At 51.3% G+C, this 22464-nt stretch overlaps 1 protein-coding gene across 2 annotated transcripts in view; it reads left to right on the top strand.

Moving 5' to 3' along the window:
• Positions 1-22464, top strand: part of LOC140429987 (ufm1-specific protease 2-like) — a 140236-nt gene that overhangs the window by 62377 nt on the left and 55395 nt on the right. For both annotated transcript variants that reach the window (XM_072517564.1, XM_072517563.1), the window contains exons 5-6: positions 1570-1724; positions 17532-17724. In XM_072517564.1, coding sequence (XP_072373665.1) covers positions 1570-1724; positions 17532-17724 — 348 coding nt within the window. The remainder of the gene's footprint in view (positions 1-1569; positions 1725-17531; positions 17725-22464) is intronic.

The following is a 22464-nucleotide window of genomic DNA, read 5'->3' as shown; positions in this document are numbered from 1 at the left end:
TTCGTAATGTAGAGCATCCGGTTTCCTCCCATAGTCCAGAGGTGCAGGTTAGGTGGATTGGCTCCGCTAAATTGCCTCTTTGCGTCCAGGGATGTGCAGGTTAGGTGGGGTTACAGGGTTAGGGAAGTGGGATACTCTTTCAGGGGTCGTTGCAGACTCGATGGGCCAAATGGCCTCCTTCTGTAGAGATTCTATGATCCTAAGATATTAGGACCGATGGCAAACAAAGACTTGGTAAAGCCAAATTCTAACAAGTGAGTTGGGGAGCACGGTAGCATAGTAGTTAGCACTGTGGCTTCACAGCGCCAGGGTCCCAGGTTCGATTCCCTGCTGGGTCACTGTCTGTGCGGAGTCTGCACGTTCCCCCGTGTCTGCGTGGGTTTCCTCCGGATGCTCCGGTTTCCTCCCACAGTCCAAAGATATGCGGGTTAGGTGGATTGGCCATGATAAATTGCCCTTAGTGTCCAAAAAGGTTAAGAGGGGTTATTGGGTTAGGGGGATAGGGTTGAAGTGAGCGCTTAAGTGGGTCGGTGCAGACTTGATGGGCCGAATGGCCTCCTACTGCACTGTATGTTCTATGTTCTATGTTCTATGAATGGCATAACTCTGGCCTTTTGTGTAAACAGAAATGGGCTATCAGCCACTTTCCCCTAGCTTGGATGAGTGCAGCTCTAACAACACTCCAGAAGCTCAACACTAATCAGGACAAAGCAGCCCACTTTATTGCTACCCGTTCCACAAACATTCAATCCCTCCACCACCGACAAACAGTGGCAGCCATGTGGACCATCTACAAGGATGCACTGAAGTAACTCGCCAAGATTCCGTAGGCAGCATCTTCCAAACCCACGACAACTACCATCTAGAAGGAGAAGAGCAGCAGATACCTGGGAACCCCACCAACTGGAGGTTCCCCTCCAAGGCACTCACCACCCCGACAAGGAAATATGTCATTGGTCTTTCACTCGCGCTGGGTGAAAATCTTGGAACTGCCTCCCTTCTCGCATTGTGGGTGTACCTACACCTCAGGGACTGCAGTGGTTCAATAAGGGAGTTCTTCGCCACCACCTGAAGGGCACTAGAGATGGGCAATAAATGCTGGTCTAACCAGCGACATCCACATCCCCTAAATGCATTCTAATGAAAGGGACAGCCAGCAACATTAATGAGTATAATTAGAGCAAGAGAGGCTGGCCTTGTGTGACTGCGGAGAGAATAATTCTGATTTGTAAGAAAGAAAAGGCAAACCGATTTCAGTAAATATGCCCTTTCAGCATTTGCTCATATTAAGATGAATATTGCTTTCTCTATATCTCTTATGTGTGAAGTTAGTGGCCTCGAATTCTGGCTAGAAGTTTGCTTACTGCCATATTGGCAAGGAGACCATTCTGGCAGTGGGAGCACACCAGCAACATTCTAAGCTACAAATGCCTGTGTGAATTAAGTCCTGAACTTCCAAATCGACTACCCAGGGCCTCACTCGCCTGCAAACCTCGTGTTCTATTACTGTGTAAAATGTCTCAACTTCACAGCCATTAACAATCTCAAATAACTGTTCTTAACTTTCAGAAAGTAATAAACCTGCAAATTCTGTTTGAACTGTCACGGACTGATGTCGTTGAAAAAGTAATGATCCAACACAATAAAATGTCACGTACCCACTTCAAGCTGAATCTTCCTCTCGATGTGGTAGTATTTGCGAATCCAGAGGACACATGGTCATCGTATGTATTGTTCTAAGTGCTAAATGAATTTAGTATGTTGAATTCAATAACGTAATCCATTGTCAACAAGACTTTGTTGGTAAAATCATTCTTAAAATGGTGCCTCCATGAGGTCTTACGCTAAATGATTTCAATAATATTCATGTCTGCTCACCAACTTAGCATTAACCTGTGTTATTTTGTGGAGAATTTTTCATCTAACTCCTTAAAGCAATGTTTATCCAACTTTTCAAAGTTCAGGGCGAACAGTTAGACCCACCTGAAGACCTTTAACAAATATGGCATATATCCACAGCAGGCTTGTCCAACCTTTTTGTTTGGGTCACCACATGTGTGTATTTTTCACACTCAGGGCCAATGAGTAAATTTCAGAAAGATAAGGGGCGGGATTCTCTGTTGGCTGATGCTGAATTTGCGGAATGCGATTGAGCGGAGAATAGGTACCGCGCCAAAATTACGGCAGGCGCCGATTTTCGCCAAAGCGCAATTCTCCGTCACCTCGACAGCGGCGTCAATGAGGTGCAGAACGCACCGACAGTAAACACCATTTGCATTACATGAGCGGGCTCATCCCTGTATTCCCCGGGGCCTCTTCGATGCTCGCCTCAGATGGGCCGAGTTCCCGGCGATCACTTGTACTTTTAAAAATCGTGAAACCGGCATCGTGGCTGCTGAGGGAGAGAAAGGGGGTACGGAAAGTGACCAACATCACCATAGTTTCCTGCCAGTTGTGCTGCTGGCTGGCGGCTTCCGCCAGGGCCAGGGATACTAGTGGGGGGGGCCAGGAGGTGGGCCATGGGGCCGAGGTGGATGGGCACGGAACATCATTGCCACAGCCGACAAGGCAGCCATGCAGCTGTGCATACCACTGACTGCCCACTGTGGACTTAGGGCCATGGGTTGTATAGGTGTCCTCCCAGGCCACCCCACCTGGGTGCCTTCTGGCCCCCCGCCAACCCATAAGCTGTATGGGCGCGCTCCAGCACAACCAGTGCCATTTTGTTTGCTGGGATGAGTGTGTATGGGGATTGTAATGAGTTTACGCGGCTGCAGCTTGTCAATCTCCCGAGTGTCAATCACGGACCTGGCGAATCCTGCACCATTTTGCATCGGAATCAATTTTGTTCCACCTGGTGCTGGTGCTAGCTCCTCCACAGTCGCTGAATTGGTCCAGGTTCAGCACCAGTTTTTCTGTTGTGAAAGTCCATGAATGAATCCTGCCCCGACGTCAACACTGAGGAACGGAGAATTGCGCCCAAGGTTTGGCGCAAAAATAAACTGAATTTCAAAGAAAAAGTTGAGGTTTTAAGGAAACCAGCAATTGTTGAGTAAACATACAGCAACACTGTCACATTAAAGCCGCAATAAATATATCCTGCGTGCGAGAGGGACGGTATATGTGAGTGACTGAGTGCGAGTGGGCACATGTGTATATGTGTTGGTGGATGATGGTAAGAGTGAGTGAAAAACCTGAGACTAAGCATCCCCAGACACTTAGCCACTCACACCCAGCCCAGTCATTCACTCACTCAGCCACTCGGTGCCCCCACAGACAGGAAGAATCAACAACATGTATCCATTCCCCTCATTCAGCCACACGCTCACCCCCATCCACACACTCAGACACTCGCATCCAGCCCCGCACTCACTCGTTCATTTGCATTCGCTCACACCCACCCACATATTCACCATGCCACCATCTCTTCCCCAGACCTACCAAAGCTTCACGCTCCCAGGGCCTGCCAAAACTTAGCACTCCCAGAGGATGCATCTATTTTTTTCCCTTGGACTCAAGTTCAACCTCGGCCTCCCAGGCCAAGCCCCACTTGGAACTTGCCCTCCCTCGGCTTTGGATCAGATGTACCTGGCTCCTCGGGCTGTAGCCTTGCCATTGCATCACTTCCCTCAGCATGGCAGGCTCTGGCACACTCAGCAATGCCAGCGTTTGCAGCTCCTCCTCATAGTTTGCCTTGCCTAGCAGTAGCAAAAGCGGGAGGGAAGTGACCCGTGATTGGAGGAGCAGCTCCAAGAAGAATCTACCATTGAAACTCGTGTCTTTGACCGGGATTTTGAAAACTGGGCCACTCAGAGAGGCTTCGCGGAGGACATCCGGCCCCCAGGCTGTACTTTTGACAGTCTGTTCTGGAGACCTCCTCACTTGAATGTGTAATCCAAGACTGGGACATTGCACCCGATGGTGATGTGAGTACAAAATCATTAATTTACATCCTCCCAGTGGCACACAGGCGCAAACTCAGATCCCATCACCAGTGGAGGGTCGGAGCATCGGAAACGGATGATTTCTGCGGGATGCACGATTCTCCATCCCATTGGGAAACGAGCTTCAGGTGTCTCGGGATGGCGAATTCACCCTATTATCCGTGGCCTAACAAACGTTTCATACAGATCCTGCATAACCACCCTGCTCTTAAACTCTATGCCTCGGCTAACAAGGGCAAATATACCATATACCTTCTTAACCACTGTATCTACCTGCACTGCTACCTTAAGGACCAGTGTGCATGCTCACCACGGTCCCTCTGATGCTTGGTGCTTCCCAGGGTCCTGCCATTCAACATGTATTCCCTTGCCTTGTTTGTCCTGCCCAAGTGCATCACCTCTCACTTATCTGGATTGAATTCCATTTGCCACTGATCAGCTCAGCTGACCAGCCCATCTGTATCCTCCTGTAATCTAAAGCTATCATCCTCACTAGTTCCCACGCCACTGACATTCGTATGATCCACAATCGGATTGACCAACCCTCCTACATTCATATCTAAATCATTTATATAAACCACAAACAGCAAGGGCCCCGACACAGCCCTGAGGGGCCACACTGTGAAAAACATCCCTCGACCATCACCCTCAGCTTCCTGCCACGCAGCCAATTCTGGATCCAATTGCCAAATTTCCTTGATCCCATGGGCTCTTACCTTCGCTATCAGCCTCCCTTTTACCCTTAACACACTTGCAAAGTAACTTAGAATTTACTTTATTTCACCTGCTAGTATCCATTCATATCACCTTTTTGCACTCCTAATTTCCATTTTAAGTTCCCTTTTGCACATTCTATACACCTCTCGGGCTTCTGCTGTTTTGAACCCTTGATATCTGCCATAAGCCTCCCTTTTTCTTATCCAATGCTGTATATTTCGTGAATCACGTTAAGAAGGGAATCAAAGAAAGGGCATGAAAAAATATTAGCAAACAAGATTAAGGAAAACCGAAAGATGTTTTACCCGTAGTATATAAAGAGCAAAAGGACAGTTAAGGAAAATGTTGGAACTATCATAGATGAAGAAGGAAACTTGTGTGAAGATGTAGAGGATAGGGGAAGAGTTTAAAACATTTTTTTTGTCTCCAAATTCACAAAAGAAAGGTATGATGTGGATATAGGAATCAAAGAGGAGCAGTGTGAAATATTGAAAGTGGATAAGTTGCCAGGGCCGGATGGATTGTTTCCTAGGATGTTGAAGGAGGTCAGGAAGGAAATGGCAGATGCTCAGAGGATTATTTTCCAATCTTCATTAGACACATGGAGGACTGTAAGAATGCAAATCTGGTTCAGTTGTTTAAAAAGGGTACAAAGGAAATACCAATCAATTATAGGCCAGTTAGTTTTACTTCAGTGGGCAATTGTTGGAATCAATGTGGAGAGATTGGATAAACCGTCACTTAGAAAGGTGGGGACGAGTCAGTCAGTGATAGTCAGCATGACTTTGTTAAGGGAAGGTCATGCCTTACAAATCTTGCTGAATTCTTTGAGGCAGAAGTTACAAAGAGGATCGATGAGGGTAGTGCAATAGATGTGGTCTACATTGATTTTAGTAAGGCATTTGAAAAGGTCCCACATGGCAGACTGATCAAAAATGTAAAAGTCCGGGGACTTCCGGTTGCGGCTATGCCGAGGTAGGTCGCACGTTCGGCAGCTCCCGCCAGGAACGGACTCTTGGGCTATTTAGAGGGCTCCAATGGCAATTGTTCGATGGCGCCCAGTGTGGGAAGGTGACAGCAAGGTTCCCCCGGCACTGTATGGATTGGACCAGGAGAGGAGCGGTTAAGAAAGTGATTCTGGTGCAGCGGAAAGTGCGAGGGAGGAGAAGCAAGATGGCGACGGGTGGAGACCAAGCAGCGTGGCGCAATGGTCGCAGGAGCAGCAGGAGTTCCTTAAACGCTGCTTTGCGGAGTTGAAGACAGAAATGCTGGCGCCAATGAAGGCGTCGATTGAGAAGCTTGTGGAGACCCAGAAGGCCCAAGGGGCGGCGATCCGGGAGGTGCGGCAAAAAGCCTCGGAGAACGAGGACGAGATCTTGGGCCTGGCGGTGAAGGTGGAGGTGCACGAGGCGCTGCACAAGAGGTGGCAGGAAAAATTTGAGGACCTGGAGAATAGGTCGAGGAGGAAGAATCTTCGGATTCTGGGACTCCCTGAAGGAGTGGAGGGGCCCGATGCCGGGGCATATATGAGCACGATGCTCAATTCGCTGATGGGCGTGGGAGCTTTCCCGAGGCCCCTGGAGCTGGATGGGGCTCATCGGGTCCTGGCAAGGAGACCCAAAGCCAACGAGCCGCCAAGGGATGTAGTGGTGAGGTTCCACCGCTTTGTGGACAGAGAGTGTGTCCTGAGAAGGGACAAAAAAGAACGGAGCAGCAGGTGGGAGAACACGGAGATCCGAATCTAGCAGGACTGGAGTGCGGAGGTGGCTAAGAACAGGGCTGGTGTTAACCGGGCTAAGGCGGTTCTCCATCGGAAGGGGGTGAAGTTTGGGATGCTGCAGCCAGCGCGATTGTGGGTCACGTTCCAAGATCGGCACCACTATTTTGAGACGCTTGTTGAGGCATGGAACTTTATCTAGTCTGAAAAGTTGGACTCAAACTGAGGGTTTGTCGTGGGGAGGTGTTTACTGCGTTTGGGGAATGTTCTTTTTGTTTTGGTGCTGGGTGGGGATTGGTGAATGGATTTGATGTGGCGGCTGTGGGAGAGTGTGGGCGCCAGTGTTGGAGGGGCAGGGCGCCGTGGAGGAAGAGGGGGGGTGGAGGCCCTGGGATGGGGAGTTGGGGTGAGGCCGCAAAAAAGGAGCTGCGCCAGAGGGGGTGGGGCCGTCTCAGACGGATAGCGCGGGCTTTTTCCCGCGATAGGGAGGATGGGGGCGGGGCTGGGGGGAAGGGCGGTGCTGGAGAGGAGCGCACACTGATTGCCCATGGGAGGGGGGATTCTCACACGGGGGTGGGGGGGGGTCGATGGAATGGCGGGAGAGGCCGGGGTCAGCAGGAGTCAGCTGACTTACGGGAGTGTCATGGGGGGAGCAAAATGGCGAGATGAGGATCTAGCGGGGGGGGGGGAGGGAGGGAGGGGGGGGGTGAATTGGGTTGCTGCTGCATTGGCCAAAGGGGAGCTGGAAGTAGGAGAGGTAGTTAGGGCGGGGGTCCGCCGCCTGGGGGACTGGAGGGTGCGGGAGGCGCGGGCACGTGGCTGGCCTAGAAAAGGAGATGGCTAGTTGGTGGGGGGGGGGGGGGGGGGGGGGGGGGGGAGGGGAGGGGGCGAGTAGCCCCCTGATCCGGCTGATAACCTGGAATGTGAGGGGCCTGAACAGGCCGGTCAAGAGGGCCCGGGTGTTCGCGTACTTAAATGGACTGAAGGCAGACGTGGTTCTGCTCCAGGAGACGCATCTGAAGGTGGCAGATCAGGTTAGGCTGAGAAAGGGATGGGTAGGGCAGGTCTTTCATTCAGGGCTGGATGAGAAGAACTGAGGGGTTGCAATACTGGTGGGGGAGCGGGTGTCGTTCGAGGCACTGAATATTGTAGCGGATAATGGAGGTCGATATGTGATGGTGAGTGGTAGGTTGCAGGGGGTGCGGGTGGTACTGGTGAACGTATATGTCCCGAATTGGGATGATGCCGGATTTATGAAACGCATGCTGGGTCGGATTCCAGATCTGGAGGTAGGGAGCTTGATAATGGGGGGAGGGGGGACTTCACCATGGTGCTGGACCCAGCACTGAACCGTTCTAGGTCCAGGACGGGTAAGAGGCCGGCTGCGGCCAAGGTGCTCAGATGGGGGGAGTGGATCCATGGAGGTTTGCCAGGCCGCTGGCCACGGAATTTTCCTTTTTTTCCCACGTCCATAGAGCCTAATCCCGGATAGATTTTTTCATCCTGAGTAGGGCGCTAATCCCGAAAGTGGAGGGAACGGAATATTCAGCCATAGCCATCTCGGACCACATCCCGCATTGGGTGAAGCTGGAGTTGGGGGAGGAGAGGGACGAGCGCCCGCTGTGGCGCCTCGATGTGGGACTGTTGGCGGATGAGGGGGAGTGCGGGCGGGTGCGGGGGTGTATTGAAAGATATTTGGAGGCCAACGACAACGGGGAGGTGCAGGTGGGGGTAGTCTGGGAGGCGTTGAAGGCGGTGGTCAGGGGAGAGCTAATCTCCATTAGGGCCCACAGGGAGAAGAGAGAGAGGAGGGAGAGGGAGAGGTTGGTGGGGGAGATTTTAAGGGTGGACAGGAGTTATGCAGAGGCCCCTGAGGAGGGGTTACTTAGGGAGCGACGGAACCTCCAGACGGAGTTCGACCTGATGACCACGGGGGAAGCAGAGGCACAGTGGAGGAAAGCGCAAGGGGCGGCGTATGAGTATGGGGAGAAGGCGAGTCGGATGCTGGCACATCAGCTTCGAAAGAGGGAGGCAGCGAGGGAGATTGGTGGAGTTGGGGATAGGGGGGGAATACGGTGCGGAGTGCGGTGAGAATAAACAAGGTATTTAGGGACTTCTATGGGGATCTGTACAGGTCTGAGCACCCAGCGGGGGAGGGGGGATACGACGATTCCTAGATCAGCTGTGGTTCCCGAAGGTGGAGGAGGAGCAGGTGGCTGGTTTGGGGGCGCCGATTGGGCTGGAGGAGCTGGTTAAAGGATTGGGGAACATGCAGGCGGGGATGGCCCCAGGGCCGGATGGGTTCCCGGTTGAATTTTCAGGAAATACGTGGACCTGCTGGGCCCGTTGTTAGTGAGAACTTTTAATAAGGCGAGGGAGGAGGGGACCTTGCCCCCGACAATGTCCAGGGCGCTGATTTCTTTGATTTTGAAGCGGGCAAGGATCCATTGTAATGTGGGTCATATAGACCGATCTCGCTCCTCAATGTTGACGCTAAGTTGCTGGCGAAGGTGCTGGCTACGAGAATTGAGGACTGTGTCCCGGGGGTGATTCATGAGGACCAGCCGGGATTTGTGAAGGGTCGGCTGCTAAATACAAATGTGCGGAGGCTCCTCAATGTGATTATGATGCCCTCGGTGGAGGGGGAAGCGGAGGTAATGGCAGCTATGGACGCGGAGAAGGCCTTTGATTGGGTGGAGTGGGAGTATCTTTGGGAAGTGTTGCGGAGGTTTGGGTTCGGGGAGGGGTCACGCTAGGCAGTTGGGTTAGGCTACTATATAAAGCCCTGGTGGCGAGTGTGGCTACGAACCGGCGGAGGTCGGAGTACTTTCGGCTGTACCGGGGGACGAGACAGGGGTGCCCCTTATCCCCCTTATTGTTTGCACTGGCAATTGAGCCGCTGGCCATGGAGAGTCCAGGAAATGGAGGGGATTGGTTCGGGGGGGGGGAGAGGAACACCGGGTGTCATTGTATGCCGATGACCTGTTGTTGTATGTTGCGGATCCAGTGGAGGGATGGCGGAGGTCATGCGGATCCTTAGGGAGTTTGGGGACTTTTCGGGGTATGAACTCAACATAGGGATGAGTGAGCTCTTTGTGGTGCATTCAGGGGACCAGGGAAGGGGGATAGATGAGCTACCGCTGAAGAGGACGGAAAGGAGCTTTCGGTACCTGGGGATCCAAGTAGCTAGGAGTTCGGGGGCCCTGCTTAAGCTCAATTTGACGCGGTTGGTGGAGCAGATGGAGGAGGATTTTAAAAGATGGGATATGCTGCCGCTCTCACTAGCGGGTAGGGTGTGTGGTAATACCAGGTATTGCGGTACCTGAGAGGTGGATGACCATTGGTTAGACCCAGGAGTCTACCATTGGCTGATGTACATAGCTCCGCCCTGAGAGGCGGAGTATACGAACCGGTGCCGTCCCAGCAGCCTTCACTTTCTGTATCGAAGCTGCTGGGGAAGAGTTCTAGCAGATTAAAGCCTTCAGTTATGAATCACTTTGTCTTGATAGTAATTGATTGCACATCAATTTAATCTGCTACAACTTCAGTTGAAAGGGTGGATCTCCGTATCAAACTGGAGTGCCTTCAGTTCAGCCCCCACGCGGACAACACTGCTGCTATTTTTAAACATTGGCTGGCGTGCTTTAAGGGCTACCTCGACACGGCCGCCGATACCCCCACGGAAGGACAAAAGATGCATCTCCTACGCTCATGGGTCAGCCTTGGGATCTACCCTCTTATCGAGGAGGCGGAGAATTATGCTGCCGCGATCGACCTGCTAGAAGGACATTATATCCGCCCTGTGAACCAGGTCTACGCTCGTCAACTGCTGACGACTAGGAGGCAAAGCCCCGAGGAAACGATGGAAGACTTCTACTGGGCGCTGCTGGTGCTGGGCCGAAACTGTGGCTGCCCGCCAGTTTCAGGGAGCGAGCACATGGATCTTTTGATCACGGATGCTTTCGTGGCAGGTATGACCTCCCCCTGATATTCGCCGAAGGCGCTTGGAAATGGACACTCTTGGACTTACAGAGGCACAGGCCCTGGCAGGGTCCATGGACGTTGCTTATAAAAATGCGCTGTCCTTTGCACCCGATCGCGCGGCAGCCCCCTGGGCTGCGTGGCACCCCGTAGCAGCAGCCCCTCAGACCTTTCCCCTGACCCTGCAAGCCAGCACGGCGAGATGGCCTGCTAACGCCGCCGGGCCCCGCTGTTTCTTCTGCGGGCAGGTGACTCATCCCCGCCCGCGCTGCCCTGCCCGCACCGCCACCTGCAAAGGGTGTGGCAAGAAGGGCCACTATGTGGGGGTCTGCCAGGCCTGTGCCGTGGCTGCAGTCTCCAGCGACTATCGGCAACCCCCCCTTCAGGCCCCGACCGCCCAGCGCTCAATGCCACCCCCCTATCCTAAGGCCACGTGCGACCCGCAGGCGTGGCGATTCTGCCTCCCGGACACCACGCTGGACGGGTGGGCGCCGCCATTTTGTCCCTCGCAGCCGCCATCATCTTCATCCCCGGACACCATGTGCGACCCATGGGTGACGCCATCTTGGATGGGGCCCCAGGCCCCCAGCACAGCCGACTACACGCTGCCCGACCAGAACTCTCAATTACTTCAGCTGGCCTCGGTGACTCTGGACCAGAGTCGGCCCCGGACGCTTGCAACAGCTACAACGATGATCTCCATTAACGGCCACGAGACATCGTGCTTGATTGACTCTGGGAGCACGGAAAGCTTTGTTCACCCTGACACGGTAAGGCGCTGTTCTCTTGTCATCCATCTCGTAAATCAAACTATCTCCCTGGCCTCCGGGTCACTCGGTGGAGATAAAGGGGTTCTGCCTAGCGAACCTCACTGTCCAAGGCAGGGAATTCAACAATTTCCACCTGTACGTCCTGCCGCACCTCTGCGCAGCCACCCTCCTTGGGCTGGATTTCCAGTGCCATTTGCAAAGCCTGACTTTTAAAGTCGGCGGCAAATGGAGTTTATTCCGGACAAATGTGAGGTAATGCATTTTGGAAGGTCTAATGCAGGTAGGGAATATACAGTGAATGGTAGAACCCTCAAGAGTATTGAAAGTCAGAGAGATCTAGGAGTACAGGTCCACAGGTCACTGAAAGGGGCAACACAGGTGGAGAAGGTAGTCAAGAAGGCGTACGGCATGCTTGCCTTCATTGGCCGGGGCATTGAGTATAAGAATTGGCAAGTCATATTGCAGCTGTATAGAACCTTAGTTCGGCCACACTTGGAGTATAGCGTTCAATTCTGGACGCCACACTACCAGAAGGATGTGGATGCTTTAGAGAGGGTGCAGAAGAGATTTACCAGAATGTTGCCTGGTATGGAGGGCATTAGCTATGAGGAGCGATTGAATAAACTTGGTTTGTTCTCACTGGAACGAAGGAGGTTGAGGGGCGACCTGATAGAGGTCTACAAAATTATGAGGGGCATAAACAGAGTGGATAGTCAGAGACTTTTCCCCGGGGTAGAGGGGTCAATTACTAGGGAGCATAGGTTTAAGGTGAGAGGGGCAAGGTTTAGAGTAGATGTACGAGGCAAGTTTTTTACACAGAGGGTAGTGGGTGCCTGGAACTCGCTACCGGAGGAGGTGGTGGAAGCAGGGACGATAGTGACATTTAAGGGGCATCTTGACAAATACATGAATAGGATGGGAATAGAGGGATACGGACCCAGGAAGTGTAGAAGATTGTAGTTTAGTCGGGCAGCATGGTCGGCACGGGCCTGGAGGGCCGAAGGGCCTGTTCCTGTGCTGTACATTTCTTTGTTCTTTGTTCTTTGTTGTTATAGCCCCCCTTACTGTCTGCGGGCTCGCGACCCTTAAGGTCGACCCGCCTTCCCTGTTTGCGAACCTCACCCCGGATTGCAAACCCGTCGCCACCAGGAGCAGACGGTACAGCGCCCAGGACAGGACCTTCATCAGGTCGGAGGTCCAAAGGCTGCTGAGGGAAGGGGTCAATGAAGTGAGCAACAGTCCCTGGAGAGCTCAAGTAGTGGTGGTAAAGACCAGGGAGAAAAAAGGATGGTCATTGACTACAGTCAGACCATCAACAGGTTTACGCAGCTGGATGCATACCCTCTCCCCCGTATAGCCAACCTGGTGAACAGGATTGCGCAATACAAGGTTTTCTCCACGGTGGATCTCAAGTCTGCCTACCACCAGCTACCCCTCCGTAATGGTGACCGCCAGTACACTGCCTTCGAAGCAGATGGGCGGCTCTATCACTTTTTAAGGGTTCCCTTCGGTGTCACGAACGGGGTTTCGGTCTTCCAGCGAGAGAGGGACTGAATGGTTGACCGGTACGGTTTACGCGCAACGTTCCTGTATCTGGATAACGTCACCATCTGCGGCCATGACCAGCAGGACCACGACACCAACCTCCGCAAATTTCTCCAGACCGCGAAAATCCTTAATTTGACATACAATAAGGATAAATGCGTGTTTAGCACCGACTGTCTAGCCATTCTAGGCTACATAGTGCGAAGTGGAGTCATAGGCCCTGACCCTGAGCGCATGCGCCCCCTCATGGAGTTCCCCCTCCCTCACTGCCCCAAGGCCCTCAAGCGCTGCCTCGCGTTGTTCAGCTATTACGCACAGTGGGTCCCCAATTACGCAGACAAAGCCCGACCCCTGATCCAATCCACAACCTTCCCCCTGTCGACGGAGGCCTGCCAGGCCTTCAGCCGCATCAAAGCAGACATTGCAAAAGCCACAATGCGCGCCATCGATGAGTCCCTCCCCTTCCAGGTCGAGAGCGATGCGTCCGACGTAAATCTGGCGGCCACCCTCAACCAAGCGCGCAGGCATGTGGCTTTCTTCTCCCGTACTCTCCATGCTTCCGGAATTCGCCACTCCTCAGTCGAAAAGGAGGCCCAGGCCATAGTAGAAGCTGTGCGACACTGGAGGCATTACCTGGCTGGCAGGAGATTCACTCTCCTCACGGACCAACGGTCGGTTGCCTTCATGTTCGATAATGCGCAGCGGGGCAAGATTAAGAACGACAAATTCTTGCGGTGGAGGATAGAACTCTCCACCTACAATTACGAAAACTTGTACCGTCCGGGGAAGCTAAACGAGCCTCCTGATGCCCTGTCCCGCGACACTTGTGCCACAGCACAAGTGGACCGTCTCCGATCCCTCCACGAGGACCTCTGCTACCCGGGGGTCACTCGTTTTTTTCATTTTATCAAGACCCACAACCTGCCCTACTCCATCGAGGAGGTCAGGACAGTCACCAGGGACTGCCAAATCTGCGCGGAGTGCAAACCGCACTTCTACCGGCCAGAGAGGGCGCACCTGATAAAGGCTTCCCGTACCTTTGAACGCCTCAGTATGGATTTCAAAGGCCCCCTCCCCTCCACCGACCGCAACACATACTTCCTGAACGTGATTGACGAACACTCCTGGTTCCCCTTCGCCATCCCCTGCCCAGACATGACCGCAACCACCGTCATCAAGGCCCTCCAGGGTATCTTTACGCTGTTCGGTTTCCCCGCATACATTCACAGCGAAAGGGTGTCCTCCTTTATGAGCGACGAACTGCGTCAATTCCTGCTCAGATAGGGATTCGCCTCGAGCAGGACGACAAGTTACAACCCCTGGGGAAACGGGCAGGTAGAGAGGGAGAACGGAACAGTCTGGAAGACCGTCCTGCTGGGCCTACGGTCCAGGAATCTCCCAGTCTCCCGCTGGCAGGAAGTCCTCCCGGTGGCCCTCCACTCCATCCGGTCACTGCTCTGTACAACCACAAATCAGACACCTCATGAACGTCTCTTGTTTTCCCCAGGAAGTCCTCCTCCGGGACCCCGCTCCCAACCTGGCTAGTGACACCCGACCCATCCTGCTTCGGAAACATGTGAGGGCGCACAAGTCGGACCCGTTGGTCGAGAGGGTCCACCTGCTGCACGCCAACCCCCAGTACGCCTACGTAGCGTTCCCTGACGGCCGCCAAGACACAGTCTCCCTTCGGGACCAGGCGCCCGCCGGAACCCCCACGCGCACCCGAACCATTGCCCCCACCCCCACCCTCCCCACAGCACCTAACTGGAGGGTCAGTACTCCCGCCGCTCCAGCCTCAGCCCGAACACACACCGACGCCCACTACAGGCACTTCCCTGTCCACCTTTTGCCCCAACAGCACGCCGAGGGGTGACGAAGCTTCCTGGGAGGACGACATCACGCTCCCGGAGTCGCAACCGCCGGGACCCCCATCAGAATCACCGCCGAAGCCCAGACACTCCAGAAGGACGACCAGGCCACCCGATCGACTGATTGCTGCACTATGAACACTTTGTTATTACCCTCGACATCACGGTACCTCCATATCTGGTCCTACCATGCGAAAGGTGACTATTAACGCTGGCCATCACCCCGCCGGGCTCTTTTTTAACAGGGGCTGAATGTGGTAATACCAGGTATTGTGGTACCTGAGAGGTGGATGACCATTGGCTAGACCCAGGAGTCTACCATTGGCTGATGTACGTAGCTCCGCCCTGAGAGGCGGAGTATAAGAACAGGTGCCATCCCAGCAGCCTTCACTTTCTGTATCGACGCTGCTGGGGAAGAGTTCTAGCAGATTAAAGCCTTCAGTTATGAATCACTTCGTCTTGAGAGTAATTGATTGCGCATAAGGGTGCAGTCGATCAAAATTACGGTCCTTCCGAGGTTTCTCTTTGTGTCCCAGTGCCTTCCCATTTTGATCCCCAAGGGCTTTTTCAAACGGGTAAGCAGGAGCATCATGGGATTTGTGTGGGCGAATACGACCCCGAGGGTGAAGAGAGTGTTTCTGGAGCGTAGCAGGGATGGTGGTGGGGGGGGGGGGGGGGGTGGTGCTGGCGCTGCCAAATCTATGTGGCTATTATTGGGCAGCCAATGTGGCGATGATCCATAAGTGGGTAATGGAGGGAGATAGGGCGGCGTGGAAGAGGCTAGAGATGGCGTCCTGTGTGGGCACGAGCCTGAGGGCGCTGGTGACGGCACCGCTGCCACTCTCGCCGACAAGGTACACCACGAGTCCGGTGGTGGCAGCGGCACTGAAGATCTGGGGGCAGTGGAGGCGACACAGGGGTGAGGTGGGAGCCTGGGTTTGGTCCCCGATTCGGGAGAATCATCGGTTCGTCCTGGGAAGGATGGATGGGGGGTTTCGGAGCTGGCATCGGGCAGGGATTAGAAGAATGGGGGACCTGTTCATCGATGGGACATTTGCGAGCCTAGGGGCATTGGAGGAGAAGTTTGGGCTACCCCGGGAAACGCTTTCAGGTACATGCAAGTGCGGGCGTTTGTGAGGCAGCATGTGAGGGAATTCCCGCTGCTTCCAGCACGTAGGTTTCAGGACAGGGTGATTTTGGGTGTATGGGTTGGAGAAGGCAAGGTTTCGGCGATTTACCAGGAGCTGCAGGAAGAGGAGGAGGCCTCGGTGGAGGAGTTAAAGGGCAAGTGGGAGGAGGAGCTTGTGGAGGAGATAGATGAGGGTCTGTGGGCTGATGCCCTGAGTAGGGTTAATTCTTCCTCCTCTTGCGCCAGGCTCAGCCTAATCCAGTTTATAGTTACTCACAGAGTGCATATGACAGGGGCGAGGTTGAGTCGGTTCTTTGGGGTGGAGGACAGATGTGGGAGGTGCTCGGGGAGCCCAGCAAATCACATCCATGTGTTCTGGTCGTGCCCGGCACTGGATGGGTTTTGGAGGGGTTTTGCGAGGACTATGTCCAAGGTGGTGATCGCCCGGGTCAAGCAGAGCTGGGGATTGGCATTATTTGGGGTATCGGATGAGCCGGGAGTGCAGGAGGCGAAAGAGGCCGGTATTCTGGCCTTTGTGTCCCTGGTAGCCCGGCGGAGGATTTTGCTACTGTGGAAAGATGCGAAGCCCCCTAGTGTGGAAGCTTGGATCAATGACATGGCAGGGCTCATAAAGCTGGAGAGGATAAAGTTTGCCTTGCGAGGGTCTGTGCAAGGGTTTTTCAGGCGGTGGCAACCATTCCTAGACTTTCTAGCGGAGCGTTAGGAGGAGGTCAGCAGCATCAGCCCAGGGGCGGTGGTGGGTGGGGGAGGGGGGGTTTCTTTTGGGGTGGCGTTTGGGTTAAGGTGGGGGGTTTCCCTATTTGTGTTTTCTACTGTTATATGGGGGGTTATTGTATTTGGGGGAAATCCAATGTATAATTTCTGCTTGTTGTGTTTTTATTTCTTCTTCTTGTTGGGGGGAGTTTTGTTGAAAATTTGTTGAAAAATTTGAATAAATATATATATTTTTTAAAAGTAAAAGCCTGTGGGATACAGGGTAATGTGGTGAATTGGATCCAAAATTGGCTTAGTAACACAAAACAAAGGGTAATTATTGATGGCTGCCTTTGCGAATGGAAAGCTGTTTCAAGCGGTGTTCCACAGGGCTTGATGATAGAACCCATGCCGTTTTTGTATATTAACAATTTGGACTTGAACATCGGGGGGCATGATAGGGAAATTTGCAGACAGCACAAAAATTGCCCATGTAGAGGATAGTGTAGAGATAGCTATCAGTTATGATATAGATGGGTTGATAGAGTGGGCAGGAAAGTGGCAGGTGGAGTTCAAATCTAAGTGCGAGGTAATACATTTCGGGAGGTCAAACAGTAAAAGGGGATATACATGAAATGGGAATATACTGAAAGAGGTAGATGAAGTGAGAGGTCTTGGCGTGCAAGTGCACAGGTCCCTAAAGGTAGCAATCCTGCTCATTTTGGGTATTCATTTTCAAGATAGATTTCAAATAGAATCATTTAAAAAATATCTGAAATGCAAACACGGAAATACTGGAAACCAGTAAATAAAACCTGTAAGTATTATAAATATGCAGTATCTCCATTCAAGATTTTACTGTAGATTGTTGATCAGAATGCTGATCAGAATGCCAGGTAAAATGTTATTTAGCAATGGGCTTAAATTATGAAATTTGAATAGGATAAACTGGATTGATAAATGAGGCAATTTAAATAATTCTGCCATTATTTGGGAAGAATGCAGCAATTGGTAGAGAAGCTAAATTATTCCTCTACACAATTTTGTGTCCGAGATAAAGCATGTTTCTTGTACAGTTCTGCTATATTTCAAATTATGTTGTTTAGAATATCCTTTAATGGTAACTAAAAATTATGTTTTTGACAGGCTACAGGATCAGTTTCTGGAAGCAGTTATTGCACAGCTAACAGCGATGGACAACTGCATCCAGCGATATACGAAAGGAAAAACTGTCCCAATACCGCATGCATACCACTTTGAATTGCCAGAGAGAACTATTCTTACTACAGTAATATACCCTGCTGGGATCAGTGATAAAACTCTGGAACCTGAACGAAAAGTATGGTTGGAACCCAGGTCACTTTTTCATTTATACAGTCTGTTCATTAAATACTAAAGTTGCAATTTATTTTTGTCAATTATAGATTGATGACCAATTTTTAAAAACTGCACAACCTGTCTTTTCACAGTTTCCAATATGTGCATCCGTTGGTTATTAATAGAAATTGTAATTTCTGTCTAGTAAAATAAATGCCAATGGACCCACAGTAACGAACTGTAATATGGGCCCAATTCGCAATAAAATTCTTGGAAGCTGTGAAAATGCTTGTTTCTGAGTGACCAGAAATCACTTCCCGAGTTAATTCCTTCTAATGTTCCCTCTCTTACACTTCATATACTATGAATTGATCACCTTTCCAAATAAGAATCCATAAGACATTTTGAGGAAGATCGACCTATACTTGCATTAGATATAAATTCCCCAATAGCTATTTTCAATTTTTCTGCCCTGCCATCAATTGTGAGTAATTGTCCTGATTTGGAGGGATTTGGTGAATATTCTGGCTGAAGATGAAAAGTCAGATGACTGAGGTTCGAAATAGAGCCAGGCATCTGTGTCAGACTTATTATAGCTATGTCCATCCTAGGGAGGTCCACAGTTGCCGATTAACCAGTTTACTTATTGAATCTTCCCATGGTTTATAAGGTTAGATTAGAAGGATAGGTTGCAGAAACTCAATGTATTTTCTTATGTTTAGAAGATTGAGGGACAATCTGATTGGGATGATTAAATTGTTAAAAGGATATAATAGAATGGATGCAGAAAAATGATTTCCCCTGGTGGCAGAATCAGAAGTAAGGGACCTGAGTGACCTTGTATATGAATCACAGAATGTTAACATGCAGATACAGCAAGCAAATGGAAAGAAATTGATGCAATTGTTACTGTGAGCAAAGAACTCTCACTCCATTTGATTGGGCTTTGCTAAGACCATGGACACGATTTTCAAACCACGTTGCGCCTGAGCCAATTGTGCCACGCGCATTGTGGCAGAGGCCCAAATCAGGCTTCGTGCCACGTGCAAACCGTATGCGAGTCACCTGACCCGAGGTTCCCGGTGTGATCTGGATCCTGCACAGTATTTAAATGATCCATTCCAGGGACAGTGCCTGGGTGCCAGGATGGCAGTGCCAAGGGCCGTGGGAGGCCCTCAGTGACCCCATAGCGGGGTATACTGACTTGGAGGTGATGCCCATTTTTGAATGGGGTGACATTGTCCGTGCATGGGTGGTGTTGGGGGGGGGGGGCTCAAGATCACGGCACACCCTTTCAAATTGGAGTCCAGGGGCGAGATTCTCCGACCCCCCGCTGGGTCGGAGAATCGCCGGGGGCTGGCGTGAATCCCGCCCCCGCCGGTTGCCAAAGTCTCCGGCACCGGAGATTCGGCCGAAGTCCCGCCGCTAAAACGTCTGTCCCGCCGGCGTAGATTAAACCACTTACCTTACCGGCGGGACAAGGCGGCGCGGGCGGGCTCCGGGGTTCTGGGGGGGGCGCGGGGCGATCTGGCCCCGGGGGGTGCCCCCACGGTGGCCTGGCCCGCGATCGGGGCCCACCGATCCGCGGGCGGGCCTGTGCCGTGGGGGCACTCTTTCCCTTCTGTCTCCGCCACGGTCTCCACCATGGCGGAGACGGAAGAGACTCCCTCCACTGCGCATGCGCGGGAATGCCGTCAGCGGCCGCTAACGCTCCCGCGCATGCGCCGCCCGGAGATGTCATTTCCGTGCCAGCTGGCGGGGCACCAAAGGCCTTTTCCGCCAGCTGGCGGGGCGGAAATCTGTCCGGCGCCAACCTAGCCCCTTAAGGTTGGGGCGGCGCGATGCCCGACTGATTTGCGCCGTTTTGGGCGCCAGTCGGCGGACATCGTGCCGTTTCCAGAGAATTTCGCCCCTGATCTCTGAGGAGCTGGAGAATTTAGTTGCCTTTGATCTAGACCAGTGAGAAACTCCCCAAGCCCACAAAATGACCAAGTTTGGGTGAATGTAGGTCTGGATCTCACCCAAAGAACCGAGGGGAAACAGCCTGCCAAACCCATCCAAAACGACTTTTAGTCATGACCCATATAATGATAATATTTATTGTCACAAGTAGGCTTACATCAACACTGCAATGACGTTACTGTGAAAAGCCTCTGGTCGCCACATTCCGGCGCCTGTTCCGGTGCACCGATTTCATCCCACAAAAAAATCCAAAAGACGAGCTTGTTAAGTGAATTGCACAGCCAACCTCTTATCCAAAATTTGTTCCAAGGGTAGTATGTCCTTCCTTCGGTAGGGAGACCAAAAGTGCTCTCACAATACGCCCAGCATGCACGCTGACATCACAAACCGTGTAAGTCTGTGCTTTTGCCACTAAATAACAGAGGAGAGATTCCTCCATTCTCTAGTTGTAAGTAAGTGTCATGAGAGAGTGCCTTTAAAAACTGGATGTTTAAGCAATGTACCTTTAAGAAAACAGTGATATCATAGAATGGGTGGGGCTCAGCTCAGTTCAGCCATTTTGCAGTCAGTGTTTTGCAGATTTTTAGTTTCAGTTTTGAAAAGAACCTGGCTGGTTTTGCTGAGAGCAGCTAAAAAAAGAACCTGACTGGTTTTGCTGAGAGCAGTTTAAAAGTGCCTGGCTGTTTTGCTGTGAGCTGATTAAAAAGTAGAAAGCCAGGTTTGAGAAAGCAGTTTGGGTGTGTCTGTGGGTTTCCAGAGAGCTGCATGAAGAAAAGCAAGGTGCTGGGGCTGCAATCAACCAAGCTAATATATCTTTGCCATTCTACAGAAACTATATATATCCTTTAACCTGATGTGATACTGTTTAAAGGTGTTAAGTCTCTTCAAAGTTTGAAGGAACATTTTAAGGAAGTAATATTTTCTGAGTTATCTTTGAAGTAAGGGGTGTTAAGAGATCCAATGTTTATTTAAGATGTTAAGTTGAGTTCATGGAATAAACAGTGTTTTGTGTTTAAAAACCCACGTGTCCATAATTGTAATCCCACACCTAGGGAAAAAGCCGTGTGCTCGGAAAAGCAACAAATCCATTAAAGGGTGAGGTTGGTTGAACTCCATGATACATTTTGGGGTTCTGAAAAACCTCGCCCACAACAGTAAGCATGGCAAGGAACTATGAAGAATTGAAGATGGATCATTTTGTTATAAAGAAGAGAGGGTCAGAGACAAACAGGCAGTGGATCTCCTGACCAGATGCACTGAATAGTCCATGGCGGGACAGTGCCAGTGTTAGCTCTGTCCAGAGCTCCAGGGCCTCTAGTGAGCAACCAACAAAGAAAACACTGAAATCGGGAATAAAGCAATATTAAGATGATTTCTTGAGATATGGCTTTGTTAATTTTGCCAATGCTAATCAGGATGCAAAGCCCACATGTGTTATGTGCAGGGAAGTACCGGCAAATGAGAGTTTAAAACCCTCAAAACTTCAAAGGAATTAGAAACCGAAACATGGCGAGTTTGAGGATAAACTGGTGATTTTTTCAAAGGGTGCATTGAGAACTTAAATCATCAGCAGAAGTCCGTTCCAGAAATATAACATTGAATGACAAAGCAAGTGAGATCCTGAGGCTCACCTGGCGCATTAAAGGTAAGCAAAAATGATGCCGCGATTGTCGGCCGGCATTTGTCGCGAAGGTCGGTCGGTTGGTAAAGGTGGATCCTGGGGAAAGAAGATTGAAAAACACTGATCTAATTGATTGGTCGAGCAGGCTTGAAGAGCTGAATAGCCTAAAGGACTGGGAGTGTTTTATCTTGGCTTCAGATAGCCATGTAAGTAAGGCAATACCCAATGGACAGAGAAATCCTGACTGAACAACAGGAAGTGTTCTATGCTGACACTGCATTTCTTAGAGAGTGAGAGTCATACAGCATAGAAAGAGGCCCATCTGCCCATCATGCCTGCAGCAGCCATCAGCACCTATTTACTCTAATCCCATTTTCCAGCACTTGGTTCATCGCCTTATATGCTATGGCATTCCAACTACTCATCTAAATTCTTCTTAAATGTTGCGAGGGTCCCCTCTGCCACCCTTTCAGGCAGCGAGTTCCAGATTCCCACCACCACCTGGGTGAAAAGGTTTTTCCTCACATTCCCTCTAAACATCATGCCCCTTACCTTAATTTCATGCCCCTGGTTATTGATCCCTCTGCTAAGAGGAAAAGTACCTTCCTATCCACCCTATCTATGCCCCTCATAATTTTATACACCTCAATCAGGTCCCCCCTCAGCCTTCTTTGCTCCAAGGAAAAGAACTCCAGCCTATCCAGTCTCTCTTAATAGCTGAAACGTTCCAGCCCAGGCAACATTCTGGTGAATCTCCTTTGCACCCTCTCCAGTGCAATCATATGCATCCTATACTTCCCTGACCAGAACTGCACACAGCGCACTAGCTGTCGCCGAACCCACATTTTATACAGCTCCATCAGAACCTCCCTGCTCTTATATTCTATGCCTTGGATAATGAAGGCAAGTATCCCATATGCCTTCTTAACCACCTTATGGTGTTCAGTTTGGGTCTCCTTACCTGAGAAAGGACGTACTGGCACTGGAGGGTGTGCAGAGTAGATTCACTAGGTTAATCCCAGAGTTGTGGGGATTGGAATACGAGGAGAGGTTCAGTAGACTGGGACTGTACTCGTTGGAATTTAGAAGGATGCAGGGGGATCTTATAGAAACATATAAAATAATGAAGGGAATAGATAGGATAGATGCGGGCAGGTTGTTTACACTGGCGGGTGAAAG

Source organism: Scyliorhinus torazame, chromosome 9 (assembly GCF_047496885.1).
Source record: "Scyliorhinus torazame isolate Kashiwa2021f chromosome 9, sScyTor2.1, whole genome shotgun sequence".
Taxonomy (NCBI): Eukaryota; Metazoa; Chordata; class Chondrichthyes; order Carcharhiniformes; family Scyliorhinidae; genus Scyliorhinus; species Scyliorhinus torazame.
This window is presented reverse-complemented; position numbering and strand designations above follow the sequence as displayed.